The following is a 23,253-nucleotide window of genomic DNA, read 5'->3' as shown; positions in this document are numbered from 1 at the left end:
GTACCATTATGTGTTTTACCCTGTTTCGAGAAGTATCACACAAATAAGTGTTACTGACCTTCAGGAACTAAAACTGGCACCTGTGAATTAATTATTTAAAAAAAGAAGGGCAGAAATGCAAAAAATGTAAAGAAAATTATAAAATATATTTTTAACTCCACCATTGCTGGTCCAAAGCCCAGATTTAAAAGAAGGACATAAAATACATACAATGGGTGTAAAAAAGTATTCAAACAGTTGACAACTTCATCTGTACAGATGACAAAGAAATAGACTTGATATTTTATGAAACTTCATACTGAGTATTGTAAAAAATATTCAAACAATTAAATTCTCTCACTTTGGAGCACCTCAGCAAATGAAGAAGTATGCTGGTGAGAAACAGATGTAATTAGACAGCATACACTCCACAGGTAAACCAAAAATTGTACATATTCATTTCTTACGATATCCCAAAATTATTCATATGTAACATGAACAATTACATTTGTGTATCATGGTTTATAATTCATGAATGCTGTTTAGGGACCTGAAAATGATTGGCAATACACACTGCACTTTTTACAAAATATTCAAATGATGAAAGATTCTTAGATTGAAGCATCTAACTGGAGGAAGTAGTATGCTGGCAACAGATGGACCCAATTGTTCCTATGCAGCACTATTAGCCTATGTAGTGTCAGTTAACAAAAAATTACACAGATTCATCTCTTTGCAGTCACTGGGAGCACCAAGAGCTTAGACAAAGTGGAGAGAGTGATCTGCAGGAGGGCAGCATGAGCTATTCAGCAGGCAGGAAGCTGCCCCCCATGAACGGGCTCCGGCGCAGATAGTTGACTTTGGGCATAAAGACACTGCACTTCGCACAACCTATGGCAAGCAGCTCTGTAGCAGCATGAGGGTTAAAGTTCCTAATTTTTGTGTCAGTTTTCAGCTCTTGCAGAATTTCATTGAAAATACTGACTATTTTTTAATGAACTGATATTGGTGCCATGTGGCATGATATTGTATACTGCACATCTTCCTGAAAATTAATTACATGTAATGATCTAAAATGCACTGCACTGAACTGAAAGGGATCTTCTTTTACACCTGTTGCTGGTTACAAATAATATGTGTAAATAATGAATAATTACTCTGGTATCTCAGTGTAGGACTTATGTCTACATGAAGTACATGTGGTTTGCATTTGTGTTGGGATTCTCTTTTGTGACTACGATATGGATGAATTTCTTAAGGTTTCATTCTTATAACCAAAAAATTGTCTGTTCAGTCTTGTTTAAGAACAAACATCATGTTGTTTATAATCACAAGGAAATATGGTTTTCCACAATCAGCAATCTATTTGCTTGTAAACTTGTACTAATGTAATGTTTTGTTACAGAAAAAACACACTGCAGGATCGTCCTATTTTATTTATATTCAACTTACTGTCAGGTCATTTAAACATAAGTAAAAATTAATTTGGTGATCAGAAATTAAACAAAATGTATTTCCATTCTCTTTAAAGAAATATATGAAGCACAAAGTGGATGAAAAAAACAATGAAAAAATTCTCAAAGGCAATAACAACCTGATCTTCCTTCTGAGCAACATTTTCTCGAAGATCACGCTGCAGTTTTGAATTTGCTTCCTGTGCTTTCATAAGTTCCTTCTGTGTTTTTGCCAGTGTTTCCTCAAGTTCTGAAATGCGACCCGACAGTTCTGACACCCGTCTTTGCCATGAACTTAATTCTGCACTCTGTGAAAAAGAAAATGTGTAAATATTAGATGCTGACAAAATCAAATTTTATGCTCTCTACAACTACATTACATTTTTTGTAGGCCTTTCTGTCAAAGTAATAGGCAAAATCAATTTTTGATTTACCAACATGTTATATGAACTGTTCTTATGTAATATATGAAAATAATGATTTTTTTTGAGGGGGGGGGGGGGGGGGGGGCGAGGAAGAGACTGTTGGATGAGCAGGGAGAAGAGCAATGGCAGGAGGGGAGGGGGTGGAATGCAACAGGGACACTGGTGGCAGTGAGAGAGTTATGGTGTGACAGGGACTGGTTATGGTGGGAATGGGGGGGGGTTTTGGTGGGACAGGGGCAAGTTACTGTGGGACAAGGGTAGGTTACGGCAGGGAAGGGGTGAGCTGCAGGGTGGGAGGTGAGCTGCAGGGGTGGGAGGTGAGCTGCAAAGGGGGGAGGGATGCACTGCAGGGGGGGAGGGGAGGGGTGCAGGTGGGAAGGGAGGAGTACAGGGGGAGGGGGCTGGTTGCAGGGGTGAGGGGTATTCTGTGGGGGAGAATGAGCTGTGGGGGGAGGGGTGAGCTACAGGGGGGAGGGGTGCGCTACATGGGGGAGGGGTGAGCTACAGGGGGGAGGGGTGAGCTACAGGGGGGAGGGGTGAGCTACAGGCGGGAGGGGTGAGCTACAGGGGGGAGGGTGTGAGTTGCAGGGGGGGAGGCGTGAGCTGCATGGGGGGAGCCGTGAGCTGCATGGGGGGAGGCGTGAGCTGCATGGGGGGGGAGGATTGAGCTGCAGTGGGGAGCAAGTGTGAACTGTGGGGGGGGGGGGGGAGCAAGTGTGAACTGTGGGGGGGGAGCAAGTGTGAACGGGGGGGGGGGTGAACTGTGGGGGGGAGCAAGTGTGAACTGTGGGGGGGGGGGGGGTGAGCTGCGGGGGTGGGAGGGAGTGGAGAGGGATGGATGAGCTGTGGGGGGGAGGGGGCAGGGCTGAGCTGCATGTGGGGGGAGGGGTGAGCTGCAGGTGGGGGGAGGGGTGAGCTACAGGTGGGGGGAGGGGTGAGCTGCAGGGGGGAGGGGTGAGCTGCAGGGGGGGAGGGGTAAGCTGCAGGAGGGAGGGAGGAGCTGCAGAGATGTGTGATTAAGCTTCATACAATAAGTGTTCCGGATTTTCCAACCAATGCCAAATATGAATTAATTTACTGAGACAAAAAAATGCATATTTTAATACCCCAATAATTCAATGGAAGTTACTGAACTACATATCTTCACTAACTTGGAATTTAGAGGTAGTACGAATGACAATAAACAACTTCAACCAGCTAAAACACAAACACACACTGATTACAGTACAATTAAATACAGTAAATCTCTTGCAAAAATTAAACATACACAATCAAATAAAATAAGACAGGCAGCTTTGTAACTCTGTGCAGCAATAACAATAACTGCATGCCATGTATCATCATTAAGTTTGTATACTTACATTCCAGGGTCTCTGAAGAAACTGAATAATTTCACGACACAACCAAATATACTTTTAACTCTTATTATGGAGAGTCACATACACTTTCTTCAGGGCTTTTAATATGCTTATTACATTCTGAAAAATGTAGCTACATGAACACAAACATTTCTTATTTAAGCCATATGAAGTGTTAAATTATATTTTTGGACATTAGCTTATTCTGAGATATTGAGTTTAGTTATCTGTTTACTGTTCAGTATGTCTTATGATATTTATGTACTCCGAAAGTCCCTCTTGCCACCCCCCCACCCAACCTCCCCCCCCTCTCCCCCCCCCCTCTCTCTCTCTCTCTCTCTCCTCCCCCCCCCCCCCCCCCCCACACACACACACACACAAACACTGAAAATTAATTACAAGCAAAGCCACATTACTGTTTTTTGAACACAAAGTACAAAACCAATATGTTAACACAAGAAGTTCATCATTATTTAATTAAAATGTTTAAAGCAATACCACTTGATTATTATTAGTTTTAGGTCATTTTTTACTTGTATAGTTACCGAGACAAAAAATTTTATTAGTCTCAGTATTATTTCCACATGGAGAAGGTACTACTGAAATAGTAAAATCTCTCTTCATTTTAGATAGTAGTATAAGTTTTCAGATTTCACTGTTTTACAAAATTAATTGAGTGACTCCCACTGCTCACCTGTTTATCTACTGTATTCTGCAGCTCAAGAACACGTGCCACATCAGAATCAGGTTCGATGGCACCATTAGAGAGACGCTGCGTGCAAGAAACAATGCTTACAACAACATCAAAAACATAAAACAACCACCATTTCAGCTGAATCTATGAGTGATAAAAGCAACTACACAGCAATAGTGTCAGGGGGAGGAGATACGGTCATAGACTGAATATGTTACTGGAATATAAAAATCCAAGCCAATACAGTATCATTACAAAACAACAATTTCTAAGATACCAGGTTGCACTGTACTGTAGCAGCGAGCAACAAATAGGTGAATGATTAATAATCTACATCTGGAACATTTAAAAGTTTTGAGAGAAATATAATTCTACGGGTACATAACTACAGTCACGTAATCTTCACAACTGCTTTGAAAACAGTGCTTGTAGTGCAAGAGAACAAACATACTTCCAAGGGTCACTATAATTCAGTCTGTAGCATAATATGGAAATCTTCAGTGAACTATTTCTAAACTTCTGCATGAAACGAAGAGTTGGATTTGCAACATGCTGCTCAGTTATGAGAGAATATTTCAGTTTTTAACTGGAAATTTTAAATGTGATTTCTGAATTACCAAGTGCAATATACTGCCAAATTAGTGCTATTCCCTGATAAAAATCTCGTACTTGAATTTTTTTCCTCTTTCTTTCTTCTATTTCAATCACCCAACCAGCCACCCACCTGCCCACAAATGGCGCCACTGACACACAATTTTATACATACATATCACAGAGCATAAAAATTCACTTCCGCTATAAAATAATAGGTTTTCATATTTAGATTTTATGTTTGAAAATTTCATATTATTACCATGATGCAACCATCATCATATACACTAGATGCTAAACAATGTTTCTGCATAAGCTGTTAATCAAGTCAATCAACATTCAGTTTTGTACGTGAATATTGCTTTGAAATGATAGTCAGCTGTTCCACAGAACTCCTACAGAACTACTAAAACTGAAATATGAGCTCAAACCCACAAAAAATATGAAAAAATATCTCACACAGTGAAAGAAAAATACCAAAAATAAAAGGTATTCTGTTTTATAAAACATATTTAATAAAATAAGAAAGAAAGAAAGAGCTTTCCATAATGGTGAGATATTAACTCTAGCCACAATCTGATATCAGCCTGACATTGTAACTCTGCAAATCTAAGTATTCATACAACAGCCTTACATCTTTTTTACTGCTTTAAAAAACTAAACTAGGTCATGAAGGCCCAATGGTACTGTCTGGCTGCCTTGTCATCCTCAGCCCACAGGCATCACTGAAAATGGATATGGAGGGGCATGTGGTCAACACACCACTCTCCAGGCTGTGTGTCAGTTTACGAGACCATTTTTACTGTTTTGACAACCAAAATAATAGCAACACACATCCTAAAACAGTACTTTTGAGGTTGCAAAAGAAACATGTCCCTTAGTAAGCAGAGTGTCAAATTACAAATCCAGAGATTTAAGTCTCCGATAACAGTGCTTCTACAATTTTCTGTACCATTTACGTGACTTTCATTTGAGCAAACACTCTGAATATATGAAAAATGTGAAGATGTACCATGGTCTTTATTCCTTGTACTGAAACAGAGGATGACAGACTAAAGGCCGAAATACTAAATGTCTTTTTCCAAAGCTGTTTCACACAGGAAGACTGCACTGTCGTTCCCTCTCTAAATTGTCGCACAGATGACAAAATGGTAGATTTAGAAATAGACAACAGAGGGATAGAGAAACAATTAAAATCGCTGAAAAGAGGAAAGGCTGCTGGACCTGATGGGATACCGGTTCGATTTTACACAGAGCATGCAAAGGAACTTGGCCCCCCCTTCTTCCAGCGGTGTACCGTATGTCTCTAGAAGGGTGTAGCGTTGCAAAGGACTGGAATAGGACACTAGTCATCCCCGTTTTCAAGAAGGGATGTCGAACAGATGTGCAGATCTATAGACCTATATATCTGACGTCGATCAGTTGTAGAATTTTGGAACACGTATTATGTTAGAGTATAATGACTTTTCTGGAGACAAGAAATCTACTCTGTAGGAATCAGCATGGGTTTCAAAAAAGATGATCGTGTGAAACCCAGCTCTTGCTATTCGTCCATGAGACTCAGAGGACCAAAGACACGGGTTCCAGGTAGATGCCACGTTTCTTGACTTCCGCAAGGCGTTCAATACAGTTACCCACAGTCATTTAACGAACAAAGTAAGAGCATATGGACTATCAGACCAATTTTGTGATTGGATTGAAGAGTTCCTAAATAACAGAATGCAGCATGTCATTCTCAATGGAGAGAAGTCTTCTGAAGTAAGAGCGATTTCAGGTGTGCTGCAGGGGAGTGTCGTAGGACTGTTGCTATTCACAATATACATAAATGACCTTGTGGATAACATCAGAAGTTCACTGAGGCTTTTTGCGGATGATGCTGTGGCATATCGAGAGGTTGTAACAATGGAAAATTGTACTGAAATGCAGGAGAATCTGCAACGAACTGACGCATGGTGCAGGGAATGGCAATTGAATCTCAATGTAGACAAGTGTAATGCCCTGCAAATACATAGAAAGAAAGATCCTTTATCATTTAGCTACAATATAGCAGGTCAGCAACTGGAAGCAGTTAATTCCATAAATAATCTGGGAGTAGGCATTAGGAGTGATTTAAAATGGAATGATCATATAAAGTTGATCGTTGGTAAAGCAGATGCCAGACTGAGATTCATTGGAAGAATCTTAATGAAATGCAATCTGAAAACAAAGGAAGTAGGTTACAGTACGCTCGTTCGCCCACAGCTTGAATATTGCTCACCAGTGTGGGATTCGTACCAGATAGGGTTGATAGAAGAGATAGAGAAGATCCAACAGAGTGCAGCGCACTTTGTTACAGGATCATTTAGTAATCGCGAAAGCATTACGGAGATGATAGATAAACTCCAGTGGAAGACTACAAGAGAGACGCTCAGTAGTTCGGTACGGGCTTTTGTTGAAGTTTCGAGAACATACCTTCACCAAGGAGTCAAGCAGTATATTGCTCCCTCCAGCGTATATCTCGCGAAGAGACCATGAGGATAAAATCAGAGAGATTAGAACCCACACAGAGGCATACCGACAATCTTTCTTTCCACTAACAATACGAGAAGGGAGAACTGATAGAGGTACTCAAGGTACCCACCGCCACACACAGTCAGGTGGCTTGTGGAGTATGGATGTAGATGTAGAAATGTTGATTTCATAAATTTCATAATCTCTTTTATCATGAGGCTCAATAGACCTTATGATACCCATAAATACTTCAGTCACCTGACAGGCACACATTTCATTATCAGATTTACATAGTAAACATAAAAAAAGGAAAGTAATCAATTGCAGATATATTGCAGACCAAATAAAAAAAGTTAAACTTCAGTGGCAGAAGTAACACTCATTAACATACCTGATAAAACAAATAATCAAAATAGACAAAGTGTGAAACTGAAATTTTATGCTTGGATAAGCAGATGAGATTTGTCATATGAATGCTGCGTTCCTGAGAAATCGGTAATCTGATATAACGAAGAGAATACTGAATGTTTGGAGGTCATGGATTATAGCATCCACAAAATATTACTTGAAAAGACAATACTTTTTTTTACATGATGTTACATGCTACTATGACAAACTCAAGAAACCATGTAACAGCACTCAATTTACCACCACATATACAATTCCTGCATTTCGTAAGGCTTTCATGTCATGAAACTTCACAAGGCATGGCAGGGGATTGCAAAATTCCATGTACTTCCTCTCCAAACATAAAAAACATAGAAGCCACTGTTGTTTGGGGAATACAAACAACTCATTAGTGGCACTCCACCACTGAATACACATTTTGAACTTGTGAATTGTCAGATAAAAGTCACCATGTAGAACCTGTGCCTCATAAGACAGGGGAAGGAAAGAATCAGAAAATTGAGAAACAAATGTTTAGCTGATCAAGTGAGTCAACTTAATTTGACTAGAAGATTTAACTTCATTACTTTCTGAAGACACACAGTAGTTCCCAAGGTCATTTCTCCATCTAGGCCTACTTACAATTAGGACAATACCAGTAAGTTAAAATCTACTACAGACACACAGCTCAATGGTGAATGGAGGGAAAACTTGTCATGATAACATGACATTTTTTTAGAAAGAAAAACATTGTGTGGAGCAGCATAATAATTTGGCAGCATAATGTTATTGGTATGTCAAATACCTCTTGTGAAATGAAAAAGAACTAAATACGTATATCACTTTATATGGAGGGGAAGCATAGATAAAATAAACTAAATGCAATAAACAGAATAATCCATTCTTTTTCAATGTAAGTAGAGGCAAACTCATTATCACTTTTTTCTTCATGTTTCACAAATGTTACATCGTGCTGCTTTCAGTTAATTTATGAGTATCTAAAAATTAATTTTTATCTAGAAACTTTCACTATATTCATGTCTACAACATTTTCATCCAATAACATGTAAACCCTACAGCAAATACCGATATCCATGCAAAAAGGCATTTCAAAACTAAGAGTAGGCAGTTGATTTATTAGGAGAAGCAGTATAAAAGTCCACATGCAGTACTTGTTTAAGCATACAACTACCACAAATCTGCAAACTACAGCAATTCCAGTACAATGAGAAACAAACGGAAATGAACATTTATTCGTAACTGAGAATAGTTACGTTTGAGAATTAGACTGTGTTCCCTTTTAAGAAAACAAAGGTAAATGAAAACAAACAAGGCTCAACTTCCGCACACTTAATTACACAAAGAGGATTAGACATGTTTACTTGATCAAATGAATGAACTTAATTTGAATAGAAGGTTTCACTTCATTAGTCTTTGAAGACACACAGTTGTTCCCAAAATAAGTTCTCCAGCTATTTTGCATTAGGAAAGTATCAGAGAATGCACTATTTCCAGAGACAATACAACCATGAATGATTTATACTGTTAATAACAAATGTCACCATTGACCCTTGTGTGCTAGCCAAATTAAAAAAACAGTTTGACAAAACAGAGCCTGAGTTGAGCTTTAATCAATTAAAAGACCCTGAATATAAATTCCACTTCAGACGTTAATACACAGTGTAAGACCACAATAGATGTTCAATAGTAACTTCTGTCACTCACCGACACAAGGTATTACCTTAGTAAGGGCAGCATGGGCTGTTGCTTGATCACCCTTATGTTCTTCATCCTGTTGACCATTTTCCTTTGGTCTACTACTCTCGTCAGCTGGAACACGACCTAATTTGTACTGCTGTAACTGAAATGGAGAGACACAGTGATTCATTAACACAGTTCACAAAACACAAATCCATAACTCTAGAAATTTTATACAGTGGTTGTGTTAAACAGCTAACTCTTTAACAATTGATTCTTATCCACTTTAGTTGTTGACAGAAATTAAAACAGTCATAGAATGTCAAGGTTCACAATGCGATAGAACACTTATCAGCTTTATACATGATTAAGTACGTGTCTTTTATAATATATTAATCATACACTGTCTCAATTTCTGTGCGGAATCTCTATGCTTCGCTGCATTTAAAGCTGCTCTGTCCCGTTTATTGTCCCGTATAGGGAAATGTTGTACCAATATTACAGTACAACATGATCAAAGCGGAACGTGTATATTTCGAAAATCTGCCCAAACCGTACAAGTATTTCAATCTCTAAGCGTTCAATACACTTTTATATGCTAATTTTTTATAAGGTGGAACGTACCTAACGCGGAAACGGACTGCAATTTTTAAGACTTAATTAATAATTCATTACAGCGAAAAAGAAATTCTACACTACTAAATGAAATTCGGCGTAGCGCGGTGCTGCGGCTGTGGAAATCAAACCACTCTGCTATGTACAACAACGAACAACTTGCACGCACTTTCGGGACATCAAAAGCAAGCGGTCTGTTTCTCCGCGTTTCTCTTTTTCCGTTATTACTGACGGGTGCTGGAACATTGTTGCGCACCTACGAACACACTGCTACATTCTGCGCAGTTAAATATGTGGGTGTTGTTCCATCAAACAATGGTTTTACCCGTCAGCGTCAAGCATTCCAAAGAAATGCAATGTCTGCATTATTTTCTGTCAGTTTCAGTTGACTAGTAGCACTGTAAGTGATACACGACGCAGAACAAAATTATGTGTCGCTAACACGTAACGAAAAGATTAAGGTAATCGACGGGAGTGAGAAAGACAACACACTGTGAGCGCGAACTAATGCGTTTCACATGCGGTAAAACACATGTTTATGATAAATAGATGACAGTGAACGGGCAAATCGACGGAGAAATTAACGAGATAGTATGTGGGAATGGTTCGTAACTGTACAAAAAAAGGACCCATGTTGCATGAGGCTCTGAAAGTCGCTTAAGAGCTTGGAAATACGGAGTTCCAGCCAGCCACTGGCTGTCTGGACAGTTTCAAAGCTAGGCACAACATCGTGTGGAATGAAGTGTGTGGGGGAAGGTAAGGCGTGCACGAAAGTGTTTCAGCAGAACGGAAGACAATTCTGTACGACCCAATTGCGAATTATGGCCCGAAAGACGTGATCAATGCCGATGAAACGGGACTGTTTTATCGCGCATTGCTCTCAAAATCTCTAGCAATTCGAGGTGAAAAATGCACCGGCGGAAAACTGTCCAAGGAAAGACTCACTGTACTGCTGTATTGAAACGTGTTAGGTGAAATAGAGAAGCCATTGCTGACGGGAACTGCGGCAAAACCACGTTGTTTCAAAAATATAGAAGTCAGTTAGCTTCCAGTCACTCAGTGAAGCAATAAAAAGGCGTAGATGGTGGGTGGTCTCATGGAAGAATGTCTGGGATCTTTCAATGCCAACGAAAAAATGAAATCGTCGAGTTCTCATCTTCCTAGGTAATGCAACCTGACACTCCAAAATCCAGTTATCAAACGTGAAACTGGCTTGGTTACCACCAGGTTCAACCAGCCTCACAAAACCCATGGACCACGGTGTTCCTTACACAGTCAAGTCTCATTATAGGCGATAATTGATGCAGTTTCTTGTACTTAGTGTTGAAGAAGCCGCAGGTGCATTTGCTCTTGCAGGGTCAGTTTCCGTCCTACATACAGTAAACCGTATTGGCTTGGCAGTAAGAGAAATAAAGCCCCAAACTGTCACCAAGTGCTTCAATATGGCAGCGTTTGGAGGTCAAGCATATGATGCTTCTGTGGCCATCGAAATTCAAGTAAATGTCGCAGTAATTGCTGAATTAATTAAAATGCGAAACATTTCATGTAGTGCAGATGACTAAATTCGAAGTGATGACTTTGTGTCAACTCACTCCACATTTACTTCACCAACAGATGTAACAGGAATTCACGATAGAGAAGATGATCCGGAAGAAACAAAGGAAGAGGAAGTGGAGCAACATGTTGTCCCTAGAAAAATTAATACATCTGAAGAAGCTATTTCATGCACAAACGATGTTATCCAGTTAGCACACACAGTCTCCTGCGCTGTTGGAACTAGTGTATAGTGCAAAATGTTGCGTAGAAAAACAATTCTGAGCAGGAAATTCAAACAGGTTTCCCTTCTTGGCATGAAGCGAAAAATGTGAAATGTAAAGCAAATAAACCCGGAAACAATATGTATGTATCTACAACAATAATGTTAGCGCAAAATTACAGAAATTCCGCATTATTTGTCAATTAATGTAATAATCTTGGGTTCTATTGTACAGTATAGCTTAAAGTAAATGAACATATAGTGTGCACGACCGAAGGTACGTAAATACGTGAATAATTACGAATTTATATTTTTGTGAATGATGCCAGACAGATTTTATGGAGCCTAGTGAGTTTTGTGTAATTCGGAAACTTGGCCAATTTGGAAAATCATTTAAGTCTCATTTTATACCGGTTTCGGATTGTTTTACTATATTTTCCCCCTTTCTGTTTTATTCAAAGTTACTGAACATCTGCGTGATGCAGTCTAATATGACTATTACGAAAGTAGTTGCATGCCTTTAGATTTGTTCATTTCTTCATTCACTGTGATCAGTTCGACACTGCACACTCAAATACTAGGTCACGTATCATCACTGTCTCTGTTTATAGGTAAAATTTTCTACAAACTTTTGTTATGAAACAGGGTTCGGTACTGGCTTTCCCTATATTTACTTTTTCTATTCATTGCAGATCACGCCCAAATGGTTATCTGTACATACACTGATCGGCCAGAAAATTATGACCACCTACGTAATAGCCGGTATGTCCACCTTCGGTACGGACAACAACGGCGACGCGTCGTGGCATGGAAGCAATGAGGCCTTTGCAGGTCGCTGGAGGGAGTTGCACCACCTGTACACGCAACTCACCTAATCCCGTAAATTCCTGAGAGAAGGGCGATAAGCTCTGGCGCCACGTTCAATCACATCCCAGATTTGTTCGATTGGGTTCAGATCTGGCGAGTTGGGGAGCCAGCACATCGATTGGAACTCGCCAGCATGTTCCTCGAACCGCTCCATCACACCCATAGCTTTATGAAATGGTTCAAATGGCTCTAAGCCCTATGGTACTTAACATCCGAGGTCATCAGTCCCCTAAAACTTAGAACTACTTAAACCTAACTAAGGACATCATACACATCCATGCCCGAGGCAGGATTCGAACCTGCCACCGTAGCGGTCGCGCGGTTCCAGACTGAAGCGCCTAGAAACCCTCGGCCACAGCGGCCGGCTAGCTTTATGACATGGCGCATTATCTTGTTGAAAAATGCATTGCCGTTTGGAGACATGGTCGTCATGAAGAAGTGTACGTGGTCTGCAACAGTGAACTATATTCCTTGACCACCATGATATCTTGCACTGGACCCATGGATGCGCACGTGAATGTTCCCCAGAGCATAATGGAGCCGAAGCCAGCTTGTCTCCGCCCTGCAGTACAGGTGTCAAAGAGCTGTTTCCCTGGATGAGGACAGATTTGCGTCCTCCCAACGGTATGATGAAGAAGGTGTCGGCATTCACCAGATCGTGCATTGCTCTGGCACTGTGCCAAATTGCAGTGACAATGGTCACGTGTCCATTTCATTCGTAGTTGGTGAGGTCGTGGTGTTAACATTGGCATGGGCCATCGGCTGTGGATGCCCATAGTTACGAGTGTTCGGTGCACTCTGTGTTCACATTTGTGCTCTGCCCAGCATTAAAGTATGATGGTATTCCGCCACAGTTCGCCACCTGTCCTGTCTTACCGGTATGCCCAGCCTACGACGTGTGACATCTGTAATAATGGGTGGCCACCCAGTTCCATGACGTCTGGACATGGTTTCACCTTGGTTTCGTAACATGTTGAAGACACTCACGACAGCACTCCTCGAACACCCAACAAGTCGTGCAGTTTCTGGAATTCTCGTGCCAAACCTCTGGGCCATCAAAATCTACCCACGGTCAAACTCAGATAGATTGCGCACCTTCTCCATTCAACATGGGAACAGCATGCTCACTGGAACTACATGTACCACACTTGGGTCTGATTAGAAGTCATCCCTCACCAGGTGACACTGTTATTGCCTGGACGGCTTTATATTGATAAGGGGTCGGTGGTCATAATGTTCCGGCTGCTCAGTGTCTAATATCTGATACAGAGATATAAGAGCTCAGTTACATAGTACACAATTTTAGATTCACCTCATATGCATTATCTTAAACATTCAAGGTGGACAACCATTTACTTCATGGGGATCTGAGCACTATGGGACTCAACTGCTGAGGTTATTAGTCCCCTAGAACTTAGAACTAGTTAAACCTAACCAACCTAAGGACATCACAAACATCCATGCCCGAGGCAGGATTCGAACCTGCGACCGAAGCGGTCTTGCGGTTCCAGACTGCAGCGCCTTTAACCGCACGGCCACTTCGGCCGGCCCATTTACTTCACTAACTCAGAATTTTAAATACTTTCCTACATCCTTGGAGTTTTTGCCTTTCGCACAGAATTTATGGACATAGAAGTCATCATAACATGCTTGTGTGTGGCATGTCTGACAGTCCTTGTCCTTCAGTTCAAGACTCATTTAAAAACTGTGGCCCTATAGTATGTAACACACTCAAGCATATGTGTAATACATCATTAATTCATGACATTCTCCTGGGTAAATTAAAATTTGTTGTTCTAGGCCTCTCTTTATGGAGACTGCAATACTGGTCAGTTTTAACCTTTACATCATTTTCCAAAATTTTCAAAAAGTCAATTTGTTTGGGGCTCGTTATCCACTTGTTTAGTAATGGAATACTTAGTAAACCACAGTGTGGACATCCGAAGGCTGCTCTGCTGAAGCAGGTATTTGTACTTTCACTGAACACACAAATTTTTTTTACAGAAGCATAAAATATAAGATACTGGGATGTTATGTGACTCATGAAGGGCATTTTATTGTGTCAGTAATAATATATAATAAAGAAACTAAGTTTTATAGAATGCTTTGTACAGCAAATTCCTTTTGTAGTTTCTGTTTAAGAAATAAGATGCAGAAAGTTACACTAGGATGTGTAAGCAATAGAATTAGGGATCCCATATCACTGTCATCTGCATGGGGAGAAATAACTGTTCTGAAGGACTGAAACATGGGCCCATTACTGTTCTTGCTTTACATTCATAGTCTTTATTTGAATCAGGAGGCAGTACTAGTCCTTGTTGCAGACATACAAGCATTATTGCCAAGTCGAGTAAAGAAGCATCCACAAGGAAAACTGTAAGTACTGTTTTTGTTGAAGTTATTATGTAGTTTTTTAACAAATAGACTATTTCCACACTATCAGAAAACGAAACTGAGAAAGTACTGCACTGTCAAAAATATCCCACCTCCTATCAATGTTGTGTACAAACATGAAATAATAAAAAGTTAAAAGTTCTTGGGTCTGTGTACTTGTGAAATTTGAACTACAAAAACCTTACAATAAGCTTGTTAAAATTATGTTTATTACTTTTACCATTAGAATAATTGCTAACTTGGGGGACACAGAAATTGATACGTTAGTATCTTCTGCATATTTTCATTCCCTGATGTCCACAGAACAATATTCTCAGTAACTTCTGACTTAGAGAACAAGTATTCATAGCATAAAGGAAAGTAATTATAATGTATAAGGTTCACACAATTATATCTATTAGGCATCTGTTTATACAATTTGCAATATTAACCATAGACTAAGTACATTTATTCAAGGATGACATTAGTTTTCAGCAATTCATTGCAGTTTGAGAGCAAGAGATACATTCATAAATACAATATTAGAATGAAAAATGATCTTTACTTCCCTCTATTGAATTTAATTTTGACACAGAACAGTGAAATGTGCAGTTGCAGAACTCTTCGACATTTTGCCCAGGAAAAAGAATTGTGTGACACACTGCAGAAGTGTCAAATGACCAGCATGAATAACATATCTGATTTTATTGCCGAATAAACTTTTGACCACGTATATAAATTGAAAAATATACTGTATATTCATACTTTTGTCATCAGAATCCTACTGACTCAGTTTCTGTGACTGTAACAGCAAACAGTTAGTAGTACGCTGTACCTTCTAGCGAAATATCAAATTTTCTGCACTGTCTTGCAAGGCAAGAGTGGAATAAAAGGTTATGAGCACAAAATTTAGGTCCACCAAGCGATTTTAATGAGGACATCAATGTTTCCTGAAACACAAAATATTCATTTCCTATCACCCTTGACCCAGTGATAAACCCCTCTCTTAGTTTCTTGTTCTTTTCTAAAAAAAAATAGTTATGTATGTTTCCCCAAAGCCTTGGATCACGTATATTATTTTGCACTTTCATCAAAACCAATGTTGACAAACTTCACTTCATGAAAAATAGAGAAGGAACACAAATACAGTAATTTGAATGTAGGTAAAAAAAGGAGGAGAAAACATTGTGACGTATTAGTCCCATTAATGGACATGAAAGAAAGAGTGTTATAGAGAAAGTCATTACTTACTTCTTCTTTGGTAGTTGAAAGCTCCTCTTCAAGGGCTGCCACCCTCTCCAGAGCAACCCGCAGTCGTTCTCTAACCTGCACATACAAATAAATTTTTCAGAGCTTCTGAAAATACAAAACCCTGAAGCTCAGGAATTTCATTGTCTAAGTGTGTTATTTTTTGGGGGGACAAAACCACATAACAGCAACAGTTCCATTATACCTACAGGCAGAACACGGGCACAAACAAACATCTCTATTATCAACAAGTCTGTGTATAATCTTGAGGATTGAATACAATATAAGGGCAACCTCGGATCTACAATACTTCCGAACCGGGTCCAAATCTTGATAGTGACGCCACCCCTTTCCCTCTCGAGCGTTTGAGACAGGACGTCAAAGATTTACAAAAATAGATTTTTTTTAAAATATGTCCACTTTGTAGCGCACAGCTTTCTGAAGAGCTTGATATATAAAACATATACACTGACGTCCAAAATTAAAGTAACAAACGGAAATTTTGCAAGGTTGCGTTTATTTTGCCACAAAATAGTATAAAAAAGTGAAAGTAAAGTAGAAACAATGTAAAGATTACAGAACGTAAACAACTGGAACATGCATAACTCTATACAAAAATGTTCTCCGTTTTCTCCAACTTAACGGATTTACACACACATTCCATCAACTGGTTAACGTACTTACTATGGCATGCGATCACCTCTGGCAGCAATACAATAGAGGCCTGACAACGACGGGGCATGCTGTGAATGATGTCATTAATCTTATGTTGAGGCAATAACGCCCATTCTTCCTACAGAGCTGCTCGGAAATGTTGGATGCTGACGTGATGCAACCCGTCTCCTTAGTGCATCCTAGACATGCCCTATAGGATTCAAATCGGGAAAGCGAGCAGGGCACGACATGTGTGCAATATCTTCTGTTTCCAAGAAAACATCAACCATCCGTGCTCTACGAGGTCGAGCATTATCGTCAATCAATACGAACTCTGGGCCCACAGCACCTGGCAACAATCGCACATGAGGTCCCACGATCTCGTCACACCTGACAGCAGTTAAACCTTGCCGATTCACCAGTACAATTTCATGAAGAGGTGTTCGGTGGTCAACGTTATCCCCGCCCACACTATTGGGGTCCTCCGCGATACTGGTCTCTTCCCACAATGTTTGAGTCCCGAAATCGTGCTCGTTCTATCTAGATGCGAATCCTTCGAGAATCGCTGTACAGACCAAATCGGGATTCATCTGTGAAAAGAAGATTGGCCCACTGTTTGACCTTCCAGGTGGCATGTTGACGACTCCACAGTTTGCCACGATGCAACACGTCCAGAGGATGCTGAGAGGTCACATGCCAGTTGCCGTGCTGTACTAAGTCAGTACTGTCGTGCCCTTCGAGCCAAATAACGGACCTCTTCTTGGGATGTCACACATGGTCGGCCGTGCGCTGGTCTTCAGGATACAGTTTCGGTCTCTGTAAACGGTCGCTAAATCCGAGCAACAACAGAATGATTCACATTAAGCCATCGGGCCACATCAGTTTGCGACTGTCCTGCTTCCATTCTTCCTATTGCCTTCCACCGCAGAGTGTCTGGCAGGCGTCTTCTCTATGCCATACTGCATCGTCTGTGACTGTCTACACAGCGATTGTGGATGTGAGACTACCCAGCGAACACCAATCCGTCTGATAGATGTCCTAACGTCATCATTGGCTGGTTGTCCATTGACCGGAATGCCATCTTCCGTGTGGAATACGATTGTACGGACATCTGTTGACAGTTTGTATGAGTATATCGTGAGTTAGGCACAGAACGGGGAAACAGCGGTTTGAGCTTTAATTGTGGGTACCAGTGTATGTTCGAGGAAATGTAAGACATGTTATTTGGTCTTAAGTGTGTCAAAGTGCAGTGTCATGCCTCTTCACACACGCCACGTCACTGTATTTCGCTCTGTGGAATTTGTTATGGAAGCCATCAAACCTATATTCAGGACAGTGGAAATTAAAATGTCCTATGGTGTCTCTCCTGCTTCCAGTCGGTCTGTTTGACATATTTTGTTGCCTTTAAGCTAATAACTTTCACTTTTCTGTGACACAAAATTAAATACTGTATAGGAAACATAAAACCAGTAAAGAAAAGAGATAAGCCAGAAAGTACACATTTCTTGAATCCTTAGGTCCCAGCAATTTTTTTTTCTCTCTGATCTTTCTACAGCTTTACACGATATGCTCTATTTTCTGCGAAAAAATCTATCACCTCATCAAAGTTCGTCAAACGTTTTTCTACATGAAAAATCAAAATGTCGTCTTCTAATACTGGAAAAGCTGTTAATACGAATAGTACCCAATACTGGTGTGGTTTCTCGATTTGATTATGTCTATTTTGTCACTGTCTGCTAGACAAAATGAAATAGGCTTTTCTGATATTGTAGCAACTGTAACACACGCCAAATAAGTGAGACTGTTTTGGCACAAAAGGTCATTTTTATTTATCTCATTTACATTAATAATGTAACAGAATATAATTCACGAAGTACCGATATCAAATGCCTATTGGGACTAATACAAGCAGTAAGTTTTATGTTAAGAAATAGTTTCTCATTTCATTCATGTGCTCCAGTTTCTCAAGCACGAGATCAAAAAGTAAGAGTAGTACGAAATTTTTATATAAATTTGGAATCGTCATATTCTTACATATAATCTGGGTGATGCCCCTGTTTCTTCTCCTTTGTCGTTCTAACAAAGAATCTTGCCATCACTAATTCTGTAACTACTCGTGCCACTGCCAAAATTTGTTTTCCTGTTAACTTCACCAACCCTGCCATAATCACCGGTTTAGTTATCCCGCATTTATTCTCTGGTTAGGCGTTATTACGTGTTCGTATAACAACGCGCTATTCCGCTAGAAACGCTAAAAACGGCTGCTACCCGGGGACTGTAGAACTGGCCCTTAGTAGTGTAGCTATCTGGCAAAAACTTTCTGCCAAAATTTCATGTTCTTGAATACGCCGAGAAGATAATATGTAATCTTTCTTACCTGTTATCCCTGTTAGTCATTTATTTACACTATGGTTGTCTGAATCTACAGATTTCGTTAATAATTATAATAACGCGTATCACTCGCACACCCAATCAACCACATAAACAAACAGCGATTGGCATTCACCCGTTCTGGTTTATTCGGCTCAACTAGTATAGCCCCGTTCCCTTTTGCCTGTGGGAAAGTTTCTTACTTCTAGATGCTACGGGGATTTCCCTAGCATAGACATCACGTGCACTATGCACGCATTCAAAATTCAGCTTATGATTCGTTTAGAAGTTAACTTAGAATGTGTTCAAAAATCTTTAAAAACCAATAGAGATGCGTTTAAAATCATATGAATAACCGATAGACCAATGTGCGCTGGATGCTAGGCGCTTTGTGAAACAAGGTTCTTTTTCTTCAAGAATATGAATTTGTAGCCCCCTGAAATTGCCGCCCGGGGCAGATACCCCGCTTCCCCCCCTTCCCCCAGCCGGGCTTGTACACGGGACGTTAAACCTTCTTCTGGGGTACGGGGGGGTGAACAATACATAAAGCACTGCTAAAACTCTCTTCCTTACCAGACGTTTTGAGATGCTCTTCCGTATGTCTTATTTACATCCCACTGTTTAGACTTACTACACAATAAACAAAAGCACTTTCACTCAACACGGGTTAGAAGTGAGTTTCATTATTGCTCTGTACAACAGATTCTCAACTTTAAAGATACAGAATCCACTTGAAGTATTTGTTTATTTTCTCTGTGGCACTGAATTGCGACGTAAGCGATATTTCAGTGATTCAGAGTACAACAACCTAATACTGGAATTTTGCAGATGCCTGAATTACTTGCGACGTAGTCAAAACTTAGGGAATACGAGCCTATTAATTGTCACTGCCTACAGACTACGCGCATAACACTTTTCCCTAGTAGTTCTTCAGCGTTTGGTGGGCAGCTAGACTGTGTATGTTGAACAGACACAAATTTAAGATCCCCGGGGCCACAATGCCATAAATGTGGAAAGTAGTCTCCACCGACCAGTATACAGAGTGAGGTTCCTTTGACCAATAGCTTATTGATTACTACGATAGTTCCTAGCCAATGTCAAACTATTGTTTCAGTTATAATTGTTTCAATTATGATCTTATAAACACCAGCTAAGCGGTGCGCGGAACATCACAGCGCCATCCGTCCAGTTAGGAGACCCAAAAGTTGATTATCAACCATTTGAACCAACTACTCCGTTTTGGTATGCTTCGAAGAAGACCCGTTGCCTACGGGTAGTATCTTTGATTAATAATCAAAACGTCCTCGGTCGCGAGGTGGTGCACACTAGACTGGCATTCGGGAGGACGACAGTTCAAAATTCGCGTCCGGCCATCGTTATTTAGGTTTCCCGTGATTTCCCTAAATCGTTTCAGGCAAATGTCGGGATGGTTCCTTTGAAAGGGACGGCCGATTTCATTTCCCATCGTCCTCTAATCCGATGGGACAGATGATCCTGCTGTTTGGTCCCCTCTCCAAAATCAACCAACCAACCCAAAAAGCGTCCTAGGTCCGGCTTCGAAACCCGCCACTGCTTAACTTTTGATTAATAATCAGTATTGCCGAAGGCTTCCGGCATAAGAAGTCGCTCTCATTCTGCCAATGGCCTTGTCAAAGAGGGTGGAGGAGCGGACGAGGTTCAGGGCACTCTCTTGTCCTCGGGGTGAGAAATTGTCCCTAAAGGCAGAAGAATCAACAATGATCAACGGCATGAGGATGCATTAAAGGCCCATAACGTGTATCCACAGTAAGTATGGCCTGTAATGGAAAAAAGTGTCTTAATGATCTCTCCACTGGCAAAAGATTCCGGAATAGTCCCCCATTAGGATCTCCGCGAAGGGACTTCAAATGGTTCAAATGGCTCTGAGCACTATGGGACTTAACATCTATGGTCATCAGTCCCCTAGAACTTAGAACTACTTAAACCTAACTAACCTAAGGACGTCACACAACACCCAGTCATCACGAGGCAGAGAAAATCCCTGACCCCGCCGGGAATCGAACCCGGGAACCCGGGCGTGGGAAGCGAGAACGCTACCGCACGGCCACGAGCTGCGGACGCGAAGGGACTGCCAAGGGGGAGATGATAATGAGAAAAAGACTGAATAAGAAACGAAAGGCTAACGTTCTACGAGTCTGGGCGTGGAATGTCAGAAACTTTAACGTGGCATGGAAGCTACGAAATCTGAAAAGGGAAATGCAAAGCTCAATCTAGGTACAGTAGGGGTCAGTGAAGTGAAACAGAAAGAAGACAAGGATTTCTGGTCAGATGAGTATAGTGGAATATAAACAGCAGCACAAAATATTATAACGGGAGTAGGATTCGTTATGAATAGGAAGGTGGGGCAGAGAATGTGTTACGGTGAACAGTTCAGTGATAGGGTTGTTCTTATCAGACTCGGCAGCAAACTAAACCACCACCGACAACGATAGTTCAGGCATACATGCCGTCGTCACAAGCTAAAGATAACGAGATAGAGAAAGTATATGAAGATATTGAAGGGGTAATGCAGTATGTAAAGGGAGATGAAAATCTAATAGTCGTGGGGGACTGAAATGCAGTTGTAGGGGAAGAAGTAGGAGAGAAAGTTACAAGAGAATGTGGGCTTGGGACAAGAAATTAGAAAAGGGAAAAGGGAAAGGCTAATTGAGTTCTGCAATAAATTTCAGCTAGTAATAGCAAATACTCTGTTCGAGATTCAGAAGAGGGGGTGGTATACTTGAGAAAGGCCGGATGATACGGGAAGATTTCAGTTAGATTACATCATTGTCAGACAGAAATTCCTTAATCAGATACAGGATTGTAAGGCGTACCCAGGACCAGATACAGACTCGGCTCACAATATAGTAGTGATGAAGAGTAGGCTGGAGGTCCCTGTCCGCAATTATCCAAACGTTCTCAAATGCTGGCCAAGGTAGAGTTTGGCAAGCATTAAGACAAGCAGTAGAAACTCTCGCCGTGTGCGGGCGGGCGTTATCTTGCTGGGACGTAAGGCCAAGGATGACTTTCCATTAAAGGCTACAAAACGGAGTGTAGAGTATCGTCGACGCTCCGTTGTGCTATAGCGTGCCGCGGATGGCAACCAAAGGGGCTCTGCTATGAAAAGAAACGCCGCCACAGACTTTCACTCGTGGTTGTTGTGCCATATGGCGGACGACAACAAGGTTGGTACTCCACCGTTTTCCGGTGCGTCTCTAGACACGTCTTCGCTCGTCGTCGGTACTAAATTCGAAGCGGTTCTCACCACTGAAGACAATTCTACCACAGTCAACGAGATGCGCCCGATATCACTGCAAACGTGCTTGTTGGTGTACAGAGGTCAATGGCGGCCGGCGCGAGGGGCGCCGTTCGCTCAGCCCCCTTTCTGTGAGCTGCCTACGAATGGTGGTTGTAGTTACTGAAGCACCAGTAGTACATCGGATCGATGAAAATGATGAATCCAGGGCTCTGAGTGCCTCTCTGACGATTGCTGGATTGTCACGTTCTTTCGTCTCTCCAGGTCGACCGCTTCCTTTTGGACGCTGTGATCGGCCATGGCTCATCCATTTCCGCCAGCATCGTCGAATAGTGGCAACGCTCCTATTCGAATGTCGTGCGATTCGACGATTACTTCGACTGGCTTTTTTGAGCCCAATCACGTGTCCCCTCTCAAATGCTGATATCTGTGTATATTGTTCACGCGCCTGTCTGCGAGGCATAGTTACTATCCAACTGAGTACAAAGAATGAAATTCGCGAAGAGTACGCCCTGCTATCGGATATGTCCCTCACTTACTAACTTAGCTAGCTGCGCGGTGAAATTGCGCTGTAGCGTCACACACTCATCCATCAGCCGCCAAAGTTTACGATTTTGCATTGTCCGTCGATACCTGTGTGAATATCAGTTCGTTACCAATTTGCGGAACTTCTTCGTGGTGCGTCTTTCTTCCCATACAATGTACATAAAAGCTCACGGAAACGAATTATTCAGCCACCTGTGGAAGCAGACATTCCTGCAATATGTTGCACTTCGGCGTAAGTGAAAAGCTTTGCCAGTTATGCTACAACTGAATAACGTTAGATGACTGCCAGGACGTTTCAATCAGTTAACGTTCGAAGCTCTGTTCTCTCAAAACTGTGAAATAAATATCATTAATGAAAAGTGGATTTTAGTTATTTTAGTGAACAAGCACTAATAGAGACTCGTTTTACCCGTTCTGTTTGATAAAAAAGAGAGAGCATCAGAAGTATAATTTGTTTAGTTAAGAAGTTCGTTG

At 41.0% G+C, this 23,253-nt stretch overlaps 1 protein-coding gene across 1 annotated transcript in view; it reads right to left on the bottom strand.

The window, feature by feature from the left end:
• Window positions 1-23,253, bottom strand: part of LOC126183371 (liprin-alpha-1) — a 1,187,054-nt gene that overhangs the window by 211,027 nt on the left and 952,774 nt on the right. Inside the window, exons 6-9 of the mRNA XM_049925301.1 lie at window positions 15,939-16,013; window positions 9,120-9,239; window positions 3,911-3,988; window positions 1,574-1,741 (exon numbers count right to left, since the gene is read on the bottom strand). Coding sequence (XP_049781258.1) covers window positions 1,574-1,741; window positions 3,911-3,988; window positions 9,120-9,239; window positions 15,939-16,013 — 441 coding nt within the window. The remainder of the gene's footprint in view (window positions 1-1,573; window positions 1,742-3,910; window positions 3,989-9,119; window positions 9,240-15,938; window positions 16,014-23,253) is intronic.

This window comes from Schistocerca cancellata, chromosome 4, assembly GCF_023864275.1.
Source record: "Schistocerca cancellata isolate TAMUIC-IGC-003103 chromosome 4, iqSchCanc2.1, whole genome shotgun sequence".
Taxonomy (NCBI): domain Eukaryota; kingdom Metazoa; phylum Arthropoda; class Insecta; order Orthoptera; family Acrididae; genus Schistocerca; species Schistocerca cancellata.
This window is presented reverse-complemented; position numbering and strand designations above follow the sequence as displayed.